We start from the raw sequence: 15,318 nt of genomic DNA, 5'->3' as shown, positions 1-15,318 counted from the left end.
TTATTTAAAAAAAAAAAAAAGGCCTAATAACCTGAATTTAATCACTAGGTCTCATATGGAAGAAAAAAACTAACCCCTCCAAGTTATCCTCTGACCTTTAAAGGTACACAAGGCAACAGTGTACAAACACACACACACACACACACACACACACACACACACACACACAAATGTAATAAATATTTTTAAATGTTAAAAAAAAAAAAAAAGCCATATACCAGTGCCAGGTTTGGGACTGCCCATTTGTAAGCCAAGTGCCCAAGAGAATCAGGAGTTCAAAACCATCATGAGCTAAGTTCAAAACCACCTTTGGATACATTATACCCAGTCTCAAAATAGTAGCAGCAGTAGTAGAATAGATCTGAGAAAAGACACAAAAAGCCTTAAAAAAATTGTAAGGCCAGGTGGTGGTGGCGCACGCCTTTAATCCCAGCACTTGGGGGGTAGAGGCAGGTGGATTTCTGAGTTCGAGGCCAGCCTGGTCTACAGAGTGAGTTCCAGGACAGCCAAGGTTACACAGAGAAACTCTGTCTCAAAAAAAAAAAAAAAAAAAAAAAAAAAAAAAAAAATTGTAGCTAAAAAAGAACTAAAATGTTATCAGAACTGCCTTCAAATACTAAGCCTACTCCTTAGAGAGCAATAAAAAATTCCAATATTTAAATACATTTTTTAAACTGATTTTTGCCTAACTTCCAAATTCTTTCATCAGAAAATCAGTTAAGGCAGACAGTGGTGGTGCACGCCTTTAATCCCAGCACTTGGGGGGCAGAGGCAGGCGGATTTCTGAGTTCGGGGCCAGCCTGGTCTACAGAATGAATTCCAGGACAGCCAGGGCTATAAAGAGAGACCCTGTCTTGAAAAAAAAAAAAAAAAAAAAAAAAAAAAGAAAGAAAGAAAGAAAGAGAGAAAGGAAGAAAATAAATCAGTTAAGTCTTCAACAACTCCCAGTTATACTTTTTGTTCCCCAACAAAAATTTTTTTGTTACAAGAAATGATCTGGGTAAGATAAGCTTAGATATATCATGAAGTTAGTCTCCAAGACACAATACTGTATATATCTAATAAATTTTAAAGACAAATTCTGTTAGGTTACTAAATGTAATTTATTAAACATATACACATCATATAATTCCCCAAACAATTCTCATTTCAATAATTAAAATTTTGCTTTTAGAATAAATAAGGCTTACCTGCTCCTTTCTGAATCTTGAGAAATCTTAAAGTTTGGAATGACAGAAGAAACACCATATTCATCCTGATACTTCTTACAAGATTTGTAATGATGTCTCATGCGATAGAATTTAATCTGTAAATTATTGGTTAAAATATAATCTTTAAAACAATACAAAAAATTTGAGATACTGTCAATAATAGGAAAAAAAGATAAAGATAGGTAACTAAATATTTAAGTTCAAAAGTTTTCTATTAGCCGGGCAGTGGTAGCTCACACCTTTAATCCCAGCACTTGGGAGGCCGAGGCAGGCAGATTTCTGAGTTGGAGGCCAGCCTGGTCTACAGAGTGAGTTCCAGGACAGCCAGGGCTATACAGAAAAACCCTGTCTCGAAAAAAACCAAAGAATATCAGACAGGGTAACACACACCTTTAACCCCAACACTTAGAGATCAGTTTCTTAGAGGTCAAAGGCAATCTGGTCTACACAATCAGATCAGCCAGGGCTACACTGGGAGAACTTGTCTCCAAGAAAAAAAAAACAAAACCAAAAACCAAAAAAAAGTAATTACAGGTAAAACATCGTCTTTCATCAGATCCACAGAATACAGATTCCATTAACTCTTTTGGAGGGTGGGGGGGCAGTTAACAAGTAATTTTTCTTTTGAAATGATAAGACTAAAGAGAAAAAGGTAGGCAACAGTGGCGCTTGTTTATTAGTCTTAGCATTTGGGAAGCAGAATCAAAAAAGTTGTTCAAGATCACCCACAGCTACATCATGAGGTCAACACCCATATGAGCTACCAGACACCTTATCTAAGCAAATCAAATGCAAAAGAATAAGTATTTAAGAGGCTGCTCTCGGGCTGGAGAGATGGCTCAGTGTAACCACTGAGCACTGACTACTCTTCCAGAGGTCCTGAGTTCAACTCCCAGCAACTACATGGTGGCTCATAATCATCTGTAATGGGATCTTCTGGTGTGTCTAAAGACAGTGTACTCATACATAAAATAAATTAAAAAAAAAAAAAAAAAAAGAGGCTGCCTCATGGTGCTAGGCATGTTAGAAGTAGAAAAAAGGGGCTGGAGAGATGGCTCAGAGGTTAAGAACACTCACTGCTCTTCCAGAGGTCCTGAGTTCAATTACCAGCAACCACATGGTTGCTTACAACCATCTCTAATGAGGATCTGATGCCCTCTTCTGGTGTGTCTGAAGATAGCTAGCGTGTACTCATATATAGAATAAACAAACAAACAAACAAAAAGTAGAAAAAAAATGATGTTCCCATGTTAACATTGGGAACATTATTTTTTTGATTTCTCTCTGAGAAGTGAAACCAGAATACCACTGTTTTCAGCTTCATTTCACTTTCTTTTAAGTTCAACACTTTCTTCAGAGATAGAAGCAGATCTAACTTGGGTAAATGCTCAATAAACAAAAAGATATATTCAAGGTCTAACCACTCTTCACCCATTTAGCATTCTTCAAATAGAATAAAATCCAAATTAGACAATGTTATCAATACCTGACTACCCCATATACTTAAAACTTAAATCAGTCTTCTGTGAAGTATTTCATGATTTCTTAGATACTTAAGTAAATACTTAAGTGGGCAGCCAGGGACTTCTTTCAGTACATAAATCTATTTAAATTATTAACATTTGAAAGTTAGGTAGAACTTTTTTTTTTTAGGTTTTTTTTTTTGAGACAGGGTTTCTCTTTATAGCTCCGGCTGTCCTGGAAATTATTCTGTAGAAGAGGCTGGCCTCACACTCAGAAATCCACCTGCCTCTGCCCTCCCAAATACTGGGATTAAAGGCATGTACTACCACTGTCTGGCCTAGGTATAACTTTTTAAAAGAGTTCTATATATAGATCTTAAAAGACTGTGAGCTTATTAAAAACAAATAAAATTTTATTCTTAAAGATAAAACTCTAAATTCAACAAAGTTTTTGATATATAAAACTTTCTGGTCTTTTCTACATAATTCTCAACCAAAATAACATCTTGTTTATTGTTTTTGAGACTCTCAATTTGTAGCACAAGCTAGCTGTGAACTTGCAACCCTCCTGAGTAGAGATTATAGGTGTATAACATAATGCTCTGAAAATGTCTTTCTTCTCAAAGCCATGTTCACCAGGAAAATTAAAACAATTACATAATATAACCCTACCTTTTTTGAACAGCATCTGCAGCTACCAGAAAACCTCCTCATGATATTTTCAAGATCTAAGGCCCGTTCAGGACATGCTCTTTCTCTTCTAGTCACACTTCCACGACATAGGGGACAATGTATTCCACTTTCTCTCATTGCAGTCAGGAAACATTTTCTACAGAAACTAAGTCAAACATTTGTGACATGTTAATTACAGGAAAAAAATATGAAACACAAACAAGTGATTATCGATTCGTAGTTGAGCTATTCAAAATGTACAGCTCAGTTTTAAAAGTTATATATGTTTTCTGTGGCAATAAGACTAATAACTGGCTTAGACAGTAACAAAATGAAACTACATATCCATTTTACAGTTTTCTTTTTTTTAAAGAAAGGGTTCAAGTTTAGGCTCAAACATAGCAATCCTACTTTAACCTCCTGAGTGCTAGGAACCACAGGTACAGGTCGCCAAACTCAGCTACATTTGTGTTTGAAAACTAAAACAAAGACAGGCTTGTTAGCACATACCTTTAATCCCAGCATTCAGGAGGGTGAGGCAGAAGGATCTCTGTGAGCTCAAAAAGAGCAAGAACTACATTTAAAAAAAAAAAAAAAAAAAATCCTGATTCAAACAAACACCCAATAAATAAATATACTTTATTTCCAATCTTACTGTTCCTTCTAAACCACAAGCATGCCTCTTCAGATATAAATTTATTATCTCCTTTTTACTAGACTAGATAAATCTGCTAAGCATAACTTATTTCAAAAGAAAACCTAATTGAAAGAGAAGAAAAAGGTGCACACCAAGAAATTGCTAAACTAGCCAGGCAGTGGTGGTGCAAGCCTTTAATCCCAGCGCCTGGGAGGCAGAGGCAGGTGAATTTCTGAGTTTGAGGCTAGTCTGGTCTACAGAGTGAGTTCCCGGACAGCCAGGGCTACACAGAGAAACCTGTCTCAGAGAAAAAAAAAAAAAAATTACTAAAGTATTTCAACATATCAAAATAACCTACAATTTCAGAACAGTACATATAGAAAGGGAATTTGTTGGTAAGAGATTTGGAGGGACAGAGAGGGTAATTGAAGATGAAAATGAACTAATTATATGTACTGGACTGTCAACAAATAAGTTTTTCAAAAATCATAGTGAGTTCCCAATAAGCTAGAGCTATATAGCTCAAACTTCATCTCAAAAATAGAAAAGAAAAGCCTGGTATTTTGGTACATGTGCTTTCCATCTTAGAATTTGAAACAGGAAAATCAGAATTCACAGTCTTAGTCATATAAGGAGTTCAAGGCCAGCCTTGGCTATATAAAGTTGAGTCTCAAAGGAAGGAAACTAATGTTTCCCAGAATTGTTACTAAATGTAAATTTTTATTTGGATTAGAACTAACTTCTAGCAGTGTACAAATATTAGTTGACATTTTACTAATCACCTGACATAACACAAAATCACCTGAGTAGAAAAAGTCAATTGAGGTATTGCCTAGATTAGGTTAGTTGGATCTGTGGGTATATTTTAGGATTGTCTTGATAGTTATTGATGTTGGAAGATCCAGATCATTTTAGACAGCAACATTCTCTGGTTTCCAGCCCTGAACTAAACACCTGGCAAACAAATTTTTATAATCAGCTAGCTGAGAAGCAAGCAAGATTCTGTGCACTTATGCCTCTGCTCTTGACTGTGGATGCAATGCTTTGAATTCCTGCCTTGAAGTCTCCAAAATAAAAGACTGTAATTGGGGGTTGGCAAGATGGCTCAGTGGGTAAGAGCACTGACTGTTCTTCCGAAGATCCTGAGTTCAAATCCCAGCAACCACATGGTGGCTCACAACCACCCGTTATGAGATCTGACGCCCTCTTCTGGTGTATCTGAAGACAGATACAGTGAATTTGGGCCGGAGCAAGTGGGGCAGGCAGAGGTCCTGAGTTCAATTCCCAGCAACCACACACGATGGCTCACGGCCATCTGTACAACTAATGTGTACTCATATACATAAAATAAAATAAATCTTTAAAAAAAAAAAGACTGTAATTGTAAATCAAATAAACCCCCTTTCTCTGTTACTTTCTGTCAAAATATTATCAACAGAACAAAAATAAAAAAGAAAGTAAAAATTTTAAGATTGCAAAGTAAGAGAAATGACCTTATCAATAACCACTATTTTCTCCTGAAATGTTTTCTGGATACTTGTCTCATATAAACACACAATTTATGAACTTTTCAGAAACAGTATTGCTATGTGGCCCATACTGGCTTCAAATTCATGGCAGTCCTCCTACCTAACCTTTCAAGCGCTGTTTGTATAGATGTGCCACTATACCTGGCTCAACGTTAATAATCTTGGGGGAGAGGGTTTAACAGAACTCACTTTGGCTAGATAATTATGTTAATACTGGGCTATTATATATCCTCAGTTCATTTGGGTGCTTTGAGGCATATCTCAGTTGCAATAGCCTAGCCTTGAAATTCCAACTATCCTTTCTCTGTCTTCCCAGATGCTATTGCAGGCCTGTACCACCCAAGGCCTATTTTGTTTTTCAGTGCTGGGGATTGTACCCAGGCCCCTGTGTATGCTAGACAAGCACTTTAGCACTAATACCCTCATCCCTCACTTTGTTTCTACTTATTTTTAAAAGCATTATATCTGACTACTTTCTTTTTTTTTTTTTTGGCTTTTTCAAGACAGGGTTTTTCTCTGTATAGCCCTGGCTGTCCTGGAACTCACTCTGTAGACCAGGCTGGCCTTGAACTCAGAAATCCACCTGCCTCTGCCTCTGCCTCCCAAGGGCTGGGATTAAAGACCACCACTGCCCAACTTATATCTGACTACTCTTTTTTTTTTTTTTTGGTTGCTGGGACCCAAACTCAGAACCTTCGGAAGAGCAGTCAGTGCTCTTACCGCTGACCCATCTTGCCCTACATCTGACTGCTCTTAAGGTCACTGCTGTGGTTTGGACGTTTTGTTGCTGCTTTGCTTGTTTTTGTTGTTGCTTGGCTTGTTCCTGTCGTTGCTTTGCTTGTTTTTTGTATTGCTTGGTTTTTCTCCTATCCTGTCTACTCCCTCTCAGGGTACAGCTCTCTCTACTTCTAGTTATGTAAGTATTTGCCAGCACTTGGGTCTAAGACCTATTATTCTCTTCTTGCTTTCAGTTACATACTTTCCTTGATGAATACACACACAAAACAACTTTATCTCCATTTATTCCAGATCTATATGCAGTATAAACATTTAACTTCTGGATATGCACCATCAAATCTTATACAAAATCCGTATAATGTCAGAGGTCTCTTCTCTGCATTATCACTATTAGTTTAAGGTTCTAATCATTTTCTTCCCTGACATTCAACATTACTAGTCTCAACTAACAACCTGAAACTTGACACTAATATAAACTTTCTAAAAGTGAAAGAAACCTCAACATGCTGCTCCCCTACCAAAATAAGTAAATCTCTAATTTCTAGGAAAACATTCAATGGCTTTGCCCAGTAAGTTCCTACCAATATACTAAAACTCCAGTTCCACTACACATATTCTTTGGCTTCTAAACCTCTCCTTACCACTTATGAAGGTATATATCACCATGCCCAAAATACAAATTCAGACCAGTAATTTCATCAAGGAAATCAGCATTTATGCTTATATTCCTTTAGGTTTTTGTTTAGTTTTGTTTTGTTTTTGAGACAGGGTTTCTCAGAAATCCAAGTGGGGCAGGCAGAGGTCCTGAGTTCAATTCCCAGCAACCACACACATGATGGCTCACAGCCATCTGTACAGCTACAGTATACTCATACACATAAATTAAAAAAAAAGAAAGAAAGAAAACTGTTAAAAAGTGTGATACATACAGGAGCTGGGCTGTGGTGGCGCACACCTTAAATCTCAGCACTTAAGGGCAGAGGCAGGTGGATTTCTGAGTTCCGAGGCCAGTCTGGTCTATAGAGTGAGTTCCAGGACAGCCAGGGCTACACAGAAAAACCCTATCTGGAAAAACCAAAAAAAAATATATATATATGGTGGCAGTATGGGAGGGGAAAGACTCACTCAGTTGTTATTTAAAGGCGGGCCATTTAAGAGTTAGACCATGCTTCAGTGAATATATGAATAACATAAATTGGACTTGATTTTCTTTTGATTTTGTTTTTACTTTTCGCGGGAGGGTGGGGAGGGTCAGTCCACAAGGGTTGTGGGCAAACATGGAAGGTATGGGCAGTGAGTATGATTTGGGGTGCATGATGTGAAACTCCCAGAGAATCAATAAAAATGCTATGTTTAAAAAAGGGGAGGGGGCAGGTGAGAGGGGAACCATCATCAGAATATATATTGTATAAATTTTTTAAAATTAAGATTATCAATGTCAAAAAAATTACTTTTGATTAAGGCCCAAAATTCTAGCCACCACTCCTTTTCCTTTTTTTTTCTTTTTTTAAATTCTGAAAGAGAGATTGTCGGAATATTGGTAGTGTTGGTTGATTTATGTTTTGAGACAAGATCTTGCTTGGTGTGTAGTCCAGAGTGGACTGGAAGTTATTAGGTAACCAGGCTAGCCTCAAAGTCAAAATCTGTCTGAGGCTCCCAAGTACCACCTTACCTGGCTTCTACCTGTGCCCCATCTCTTAAAAGCATGTGTGTGAGTCTGGGGTCTGGCCTGTGGGAGGGGCAGCAGTACAGGCCTTTACTCCCAGGCTAGCCCTGGTCTACAGAGCTAGTGCTAGGATACCCAAGGCCACACAAAGGAAGGCTGTCTTGAAAAAAAAACAAAACAAAAACCAACCAAACAAACAAAAACAGTGGAAGGAGGCCCTTATCTAGAAATTTGAATACTTTTCAGCTGCTTGAATATACAGAACTTTTTCAGGCCCCCACCTGCCAAAAAATTCATTTCCAAGTTTGGAATGGAGCCTAGGAACTGGCTACCTATAAAGAGCCCCTCAGGGGAGCCTGGCTTGCTGGCCCTAAGCCTTCAATCCCAGAGGCAGGTGGATCACTGGGAACTGAAAACAGTCCGAGCTACAGGAGACCTTGTCGCGCACACTGAGAGAAAAAGTTCCTCATGGGCTCTGATCATTACCCAGGTCTGTCAGCATACTTCCTCAAGGTCTGTTCCCAACTCCCATTGACCCTGGATGTCTAGAAAACGGCCGAAAGCCTTCCCATGCCAAATAAAGCCTACCTCAAGTCAAGTCACCTTGCCCAGCCGGGCGCCTTTGTGCTCCATCTACCCCATCCCTGGAGTATAAACACTTGTAACTGAATGGCATCTTCCCTCCATTCTCGCTACACCCCAGCAGTAATACACATAACGACAGCACAAAAGGAGCCAGCTCGAGCCCCGGAAATCCTGCCCGTCCCGAGTGGGAGAGGGCGAGCTACCTCATTCTCAGACCGTTTTATCCCTGAAATGTTTAAAACACGCTCCAAGGATGGTGTTGAGGGAGCGTTGGGAGGGCTCGACGGGAGGCGGAGACGCCGGTTCTCGCCCGGATAGGGCGAGGGGCTAAAAAAAAAAAAGAAAAGAAAAGAAAAGAAAAGAAAGAAAAGCCCGGAAAACGCGGCAGGTAGCCAAGCCGGCCCATACACCTCTGCGAGGCCCAGGCCGAGAGCTCTCAACGCCTCGGCCTCCACAAGGGTTGCTAGGAAACAAAAAGGCTCCACGTTCTCTGCGATTCCTCTCAGGCCCGGCGAGCACGGCAAGGGACGCCACCGAGAGGGCCCGAACACCGCCCCCGCCCCCGCCCCCGGGGTGCGGAGAGCGGGCGAGCGAGCGGGCGAGCGAGCAGGACGAGGCCGGGCGGCGAGGGGCGCCTCGGGGTCCGGTGCGCCGCGCGAGGGAAGGGGCGTCTCACTCACACGTGCTGACAGGCCGCGGTCCGCACCGGCGTCTTGAGCACCTCCTGACAGACGGGGCAGTAGAAATCGTCTTCCGTGTAGGACGTGGCCTCCGAGAGCTCCTCGGACATGGCGAGGTGTGGGCGGGAGAGACGACGGCGCCGGCACGAGCCGAGGTGGCGGTGGCGGCCCTGAGCCCGACGCCCCGAGAGAGCCCTGAGGGGGGATGGAATCGAGTCAGGAAGCGGCTCGCTCGGGAAGCGGCCTGCGTCAGGAAGGGGGCGGGGCTCGGGGGCGGAGCGGAACGCCGAGACAAGGCAGCAGCACGAGCAGGCCCCGCCCATCCTCCGGCCGAGGATGGGACCAAGCGTGAAGGCGGGGCTCGACGGGACGTGAGGTACAAAAGGCGCGCTCATTGGTTACGCCGCCGCTTCCATCGACGGCGCGCGCCGAAGCCCCGCCCCTCCCGGGGCGCCATGGAGCTGCCGACCCCGCCCCCGGAGGCTCGGCCTCCCCGCGGTACGGTCGGTCCAGCGCTGGCCGGCGAGCCCGTCCTCCTCCGCCGCTCGCGCGGGCGCTCTCGGGCTTCCCACGCCCTCCCTGGCCCGCCCCTCGGCGTCTTGTGCTCAGCCCGCCGGCCCTCACCGCAGACGTCCCGAGCCCTGCCGCCGCGCCTCACGCTCCGTCTCCGTCACGGGCCGGCAGAGCGGTGGCTTCGGTCCCGGGATGCGCAGGCCTTCGTGGGACTAGGCCGGAGTGAGGCTCGTGGGGCACGGTGAAGCCCTCACCCCCGGAGCGGCAACCCCGCGGCATTGCGCGGCTCTCTGCCCGCCCGCGGGTCACCGCACACGGCACCGCACGGCGGGGGAGGTGGTGGCCACCCTGGCCCCTATAGCAACCCGAGCCGGCGCGGCGGCGGATTGTGACGAAAGCAATGGGCGGTGGTCTCCGCTAGACTCCAAAGCTGCCCCGCTGGATGGATTCCGTTTCTTGTCCCTCTTTCTGCAGAGATTTTTCTTCCGTACAATTTCTTTTTTCTTCTTTTTCTCCTTTTCTTGTGGTTTGGTTTTGGAGTTTTGGAGGGGGGGGACTTGGGTTTTTTTGGGTTGTTTTAGGTTTTGTATTTTTTTGTTAAGACAGTTTTTCTGTAGCCTTGGTTATCCTGGAACTAGCTCTGGAGTTTAGACCAGGCTCGCCTGCCGCACCATCCCATTAGACTCTGTAATGTATGTACTCGGGGAGAGCAAGGCAGGAGGATCTCGTATTCAAAGGTCAGCCTGAGCTGCTGTGGAGTTTGAATTTTCATTTTAAACAAAGTGACAGATGTAGTCTTCTACTAAGGAAAACGAGAATGCTAGATTTGAAGAAGAATGAAGTAGAAGCATGTACTGTGCATTCTATCTAAGTCACTAATTGATATTTTTGCACTCGTTGCGGAAACAATAAATATATTCTTGAATGGAACCTTAATTCCTACTAAAGCCACATGAAATAGAAATGAAAGTTTGTGGGAAACGGAAGGTTAGGAAAATCCAAAGTGTATTAAGGTATCTTCAATTAACGTTGGAGAAAAGTTCCAATTTGGTAAAACCCTTAAACATAATTAACTATAAACAGATGGCATTTAGGACACTAATTAGGGGGCTTAGGAGATGACCTGGTGGTTATGAGCACTAGCTGCTCTTCAAGCGGACCCAAATTCAGTTCTTAGCACCCACGTGACAGCTCACAGCCATCTGCAAATCCAGTTCTAGATAATCTGACTTCCTCTTCTGGCCTCCTTGGGCACAGGCATCCATACAGGCAAAACACGTTCAAAAGAAAAATAGAACTGAAAAAAAAAATTAAAAAAAAAAGACTCTAGCCGGGCGGTGGTGGCACACGCCTTTAATCCCAGCACTTGGGAGGCAGAGGCAGGCGGATTTCTGAGTTGGAGGCCAGCCTGGTCTACAGAGTGAGTTCCAGGACAGCCAGGGCTATACAGAGAAACCCTGTCTCGAAAAAACCAAAATAAATAAATAAATAAATAAAAGACTCTAGCCAAGGGGGCAGGATCTCTTGAATTCCTGGCTAGTCTGGTCTACAGACTTCCTGAACAGCCAGGAATACACAGTGAAACCTTGTCTTGAAAACAAACACTCAAAAAGCCACTAGTTGGGATTCTTGTGCAGTTTATCACATTCATGGTTCTTGGCACTGTTAAGTAGAAACATTGATACTTGGCGTACCAGGCTAGACTAACATGGACACCTTCAAAGTCCTATGCCATCAAACTTGAAATTAAGTTATCTACTCTTGGTGAGAATCAGGAGGAAAAGTGAGAAGTAGCCAGATTCTCATATAACCCAGTTTTTAGCCAATATAGGGAAGTCTCCTGCACTTTAACCTTAGCAAAGAGAATGTCTCAGCAGACGATGTCCTCCTAGTTCTAATTCTGCTCTTTCAACCCCTTCTGGCTATGAGGGCAAAAGCTTCTACTCAACAACAACACAGGTTTACTTTATGGAATGAGATGTTGCAGATCTCACAAATTGCAAGTAAAAGCTAATTGAGATTTTAAAATTTGTGATTTTTCTAGTTATACTATATTAGGTATTTTGCAGATGTCATGAGTTTTACTAACTAATTTTACTCATAGCTATCAAAATGATGGTCCAAAAACAAACTGGAGGAGCAAAGCATGGTATGTAATGAAGTGTTAAATTTCACCTTAATAGTGACTGTGAGGTTAGAAAATGGAGTGATCAGAGCCATAGGTTTAGAGAAAACCTTGAGGAGAGGAGTCTCAATGTGCATGATCATCCAGGGAGGCGCTCCCAAAGTCAGCATTCCAGAGGCTGAAGGAGAATGGAGAGTTCAAGGCCAACCCAGACTACAGGCAAGACCTGTCTTAAGGGGTGGGTTGTTAGAATACTTGATTCCTCTACCAGGTATAAGCATTTGCATTCCTATTCTCTTTGCTCCATAACAAGGAGTACAATGGAAGGGGAAGCCGGCCGGAAAGCGAGTATTAGCTTTAGATTTCCTGGGAGGGGAAAGCTCCTGAGGAGCACAGGCTAGCTTCTCAAATTCCCATTGAAGATGTTTTTCAGATTCCCAGTGTCACTGTTTTGATTGTATTTTTAACTCATTCCTATGTAGTATACAATATAGAAACTACATTGTCTATATGATACTGTTTTCTATTTAAAATACATACAATATATTCTGGTCATATTTCCCCCTCCCAGATCTCCTCCCTACCTCCCCACATACCTAATTCTAAACCTCTCTATTTACAAAACAAACAAGAAAAGAAAGGAGGAAGAGAAAAGTAAAAAGAGGGCTAGATATTTAAGTGCTCACCGGTTAAGAGCATTTGCTGCTTTTACAGAGGACTCAGGTTCAATTCCAGCACCTACATGGTGGCTCACAACCATTTGTACCTACAATTTCAGGAGATCCAATGCTATCCTCTCACTTTCGAGAGCATCAGGCACACTTGACAGTGCACAGATATACATACAGGCAAAATATAAAGTAGCAAGGTTATTGTTTTTTGTTGAGTCAGGGTCTATCTGGAATTTGCTCTGTAGAACAAGCTGGCCTCAAACTCAGAGATCTGTCTGCCTCTGCCCCCTGGGTTTTGGAATTAAAGACCTGCCATTATTTTAAAAAAGAAAAAAATGCATTAAAAAAAAACAAACAAAACAAACAAAAAAAAAACAAGAAACATACATGAATTAAAAAAAAGAATAAAAGGATAAGACATGACTGCTCCTACATAAATAGTGGAGGGGCAGACACATCTGGGTGATTCCTGAGTGTTCATGACCCTGAAACCATGTAGGGAGCGGGTTTGGAGAAATAGGGGAGCCAAGTACAACCACCAAGAGGCCAAAGGTGCAAAGTCAGAGAGGCAGGTAACCAACAGGCCTGGATTGAATAGGGAAGAGCCTCTTGAGGAAAGGGCGACCCAGCCCCTAGGCAGTAAAGTTCAGGATCGAGAGGGGCAATGGGAGATGCCAGAGGTGCCTTGTAATAGTAGGAGCTGTGGGATGCTGGGAGAACCTGGAGCCAGTCCACTTTGATATGTTAAATAAGCACCTCAGATGCTTGTCCAGAGTACGAACTTATTGAGCCAGTCTATCAGCATGGGCTGGCTGGTTTTTAAAATCATTCCTAAGAATACTGAACAGTGAAGCTGATTATATGACTTTAATTTTGTTTGCAACCCTAACTTTCCACATGTCTATTACAGATATATTTATACTATTCCCTCCTATAGTCCAAATCGTTTGGTGTAGCTGAAACATGTATAAATCTAACAACAAACTGGTTGTAAGAGCTAGGTATGGTGGAACTAACTTGTAATCTCAACACTGCAGGTAAAAAAAGGATGTTCAATGCCAGCCTCAGCTACAAAATGAGCTCCTCGTGAGACCTCGACTCAGAAATTAAACTAATAAGACAAATTTTTTTCTTGATGGAACCTAGCTTCGTCACATTACAGAACTTCAAAAGTCTGTTTTGTTGGTTAAAATGATTGCCTTAGAGGAAGCAACTGGAAAACTACAAGAATGAGAGAGAGGTTCAGGTTCCACCTTTTGTTTGTTCCAGGACCTTAGGCTAATACTTTAAAATGTCTACTGTCTCCTTAAATTGAACTTGCTCAGAAATGAACTCCTTAGTTGAGTGTGTGTGTGTGTGTGTGTGTATGCCTCTGAAGAAAACCCCCATGATTCCTTTGTAAAAGGAGGCATCACACACACACACACACACACACACACACAACCTAGCTCAAGCATCCTGCTGCAGAGGTAAGACACCTCTCTCCCTCTGCTACTTCCTGGCTGTGCTTATATTTTACTTTTGCACTCACTGAAGTGAACTGCCAGTTTCATCTTAGGGAAACTTTCAAAATGCAAACACCAAAAACTTTGTTAGGCCAGCAAGACTGCTGAATTGAAGAGCCAGGGCTGAGGCTGGGAAAGTGGGGCCTGGTGGTAGAGCACTTTGCAGGCAGGCATGGGTAAGGTCCTGAGACTCCCAGGGAGGCAGACTGATAGGGAGATGGGCCATGGCCAGGTAATAAAGATGACCAACTTCCAAGGTGGCCTGGCTTCCTCACCTTGTTGGGCTGAGACAAAAACCCTTAAAACAAAGGCTTTGTCTCCAACCAGCCAGCCCATGCTGAAGGACTGGCTCAACAAGTTCATAGCTAGGACAGGGCGTGTTTATACAACACGTGTGGGCCAATCAGCCATGCAGTCTTTAAACTGATCAACTCTAAATGAGGGAAGGAAAACTATTTAAAGACCTTAAAACTTCCAGCCCTCCAGAAAATACTAGGTTTCTTGCATTCCAAAGTGGCCCCTCATATAGGAAAAATATCAGCTCAGGACCCAAGACCAAGTTCTCAGCACAGAGGAGATTTGCCTCAGAGGGTAGGGGATAAAAGACAAAGACAGGAAACAGAGGACTAGGGAGAAGGGGGAAAGTAACAGGGGGAGAGGGCAGGATATTTGTCCCCTAAGGGACAAAGGACTGCCTCTGGATAGATAGGAGACAGACCTGGAACATAGGAGAATGGGGGCTTTTTAGGGGTAAAACGGAGTGTTGGGATGTGGTGTTTAAGTTTACTCGGGCATGTTAGCTGGGTGAGCTGGAAGGGGGCTTTTGATTGCTGGACTTAAGTACTTTGACAGCTGGACCTTGGTAGTCTCAGGAAGGGGAAGTGGTCAAATAAGGGAATATATCTTGGGGGCTAGCTTTAGGAATGTAACCCAACAGTTTTTAGCAAGGCCGAGGGGGTGGGAAAGAAGGGCAAGGCCTGCCTGAGCCATGCCCATCATACCCAAGCTGGCCAGAGTCGTCTGACCCCTGCAAATGAAAGATGTTCTTTTTTAAACTATTATTTTATCCAGGTATGGTTGAATATACCATTAATCCTTGTTCTCAGGAGGCAAAGGCAGTCAGATTTCTGACTCATGGGGCAGCTATAGCTATTTATTAAGATTCGGTTTCAAAAACAACAAAAACTCAAGATGTATTATTTTTTGGCTTGAGAGTTGGTCCATTGGTTAAAAAGCACTGACATCTCTTGGAACCCAAGCCCCACCCCCAATCATACCTTCAGGCACACACACAAACTTGATTTTTTTTTTTTTTTTTTTTTT

The 15,318-nt window shown here is 42.7% G+C and overlaps 1 protein-coding gene across 5 annotated transcripts in view; it reads right to left on the bottom strand.

Annotated features, from left to right (window-relative positions):
* Nucleotides 1–10,069, bottom strand: part of Rnf138 (ring finger protein 138) — a 23,570-nt gene extending 13,501 nt beyond the window's left edge. The window contains exons 1-4 of one of the 5 annotated variants that reach the window (XM_031365061.1): nucleotides 9,806–10,069; nucleotides 9,182–9,376; nucleotides 3,347–3,512; nucleotides 1,191–1,306 (exon numbers count right to left, since the gene is read on the bottom strand). In XM_031365061.1, coding sequence (XP_031220921.1) covers nucleotides 1,191–1,306; nucleotides 3,347–3,512; nucleotides 9,182–9,291 — 392 coding nt within the window. In that variant the 5' untranslated portion in view covers nucleotides 9,292–9,376; nucleotides 9,806–10,069. Of the gene's footprint in view, nucleotides 1–1,190; nucleotides 1,307–3,346; nucleotides 3,513–8,504; nucleotides 8,630–8,704; nucleotides 8,988–9,181; nucleotides 9,377–9,805 lie in introns of those variants that run through there. The other 4 variants (XM_031365060.1, XM_031365063.1, XM_031365062.1 and 1 more) reach the window with 4 other exon arrangements.
* Between the last annotated feature and the right edge of the window lie 5,249 nt (nucleotides 10,070–15,318).

The sequence above is a fragment of the Mastomys coucha genome, unplaced genomic scaffold (genome assembly GCF_008632895.1).
Source record: "Mastomys coucha isolate ucsf_1 unplaced genomic scaffold, UCSF_Mcou_1 pScaffold13, whole genome shotgun sequence".
Lineage (NCBI taxonomy): Eukaryota > Metazoa > Chordata > Mammalia > Rodentia > Muridae > Mastomys > Mastomys coucha.
The sequence above is the reverse complement of the archived record's forward strand: the minus strand, read 5'-3'. Positions and strand labels throughout refer to the sequence as shown.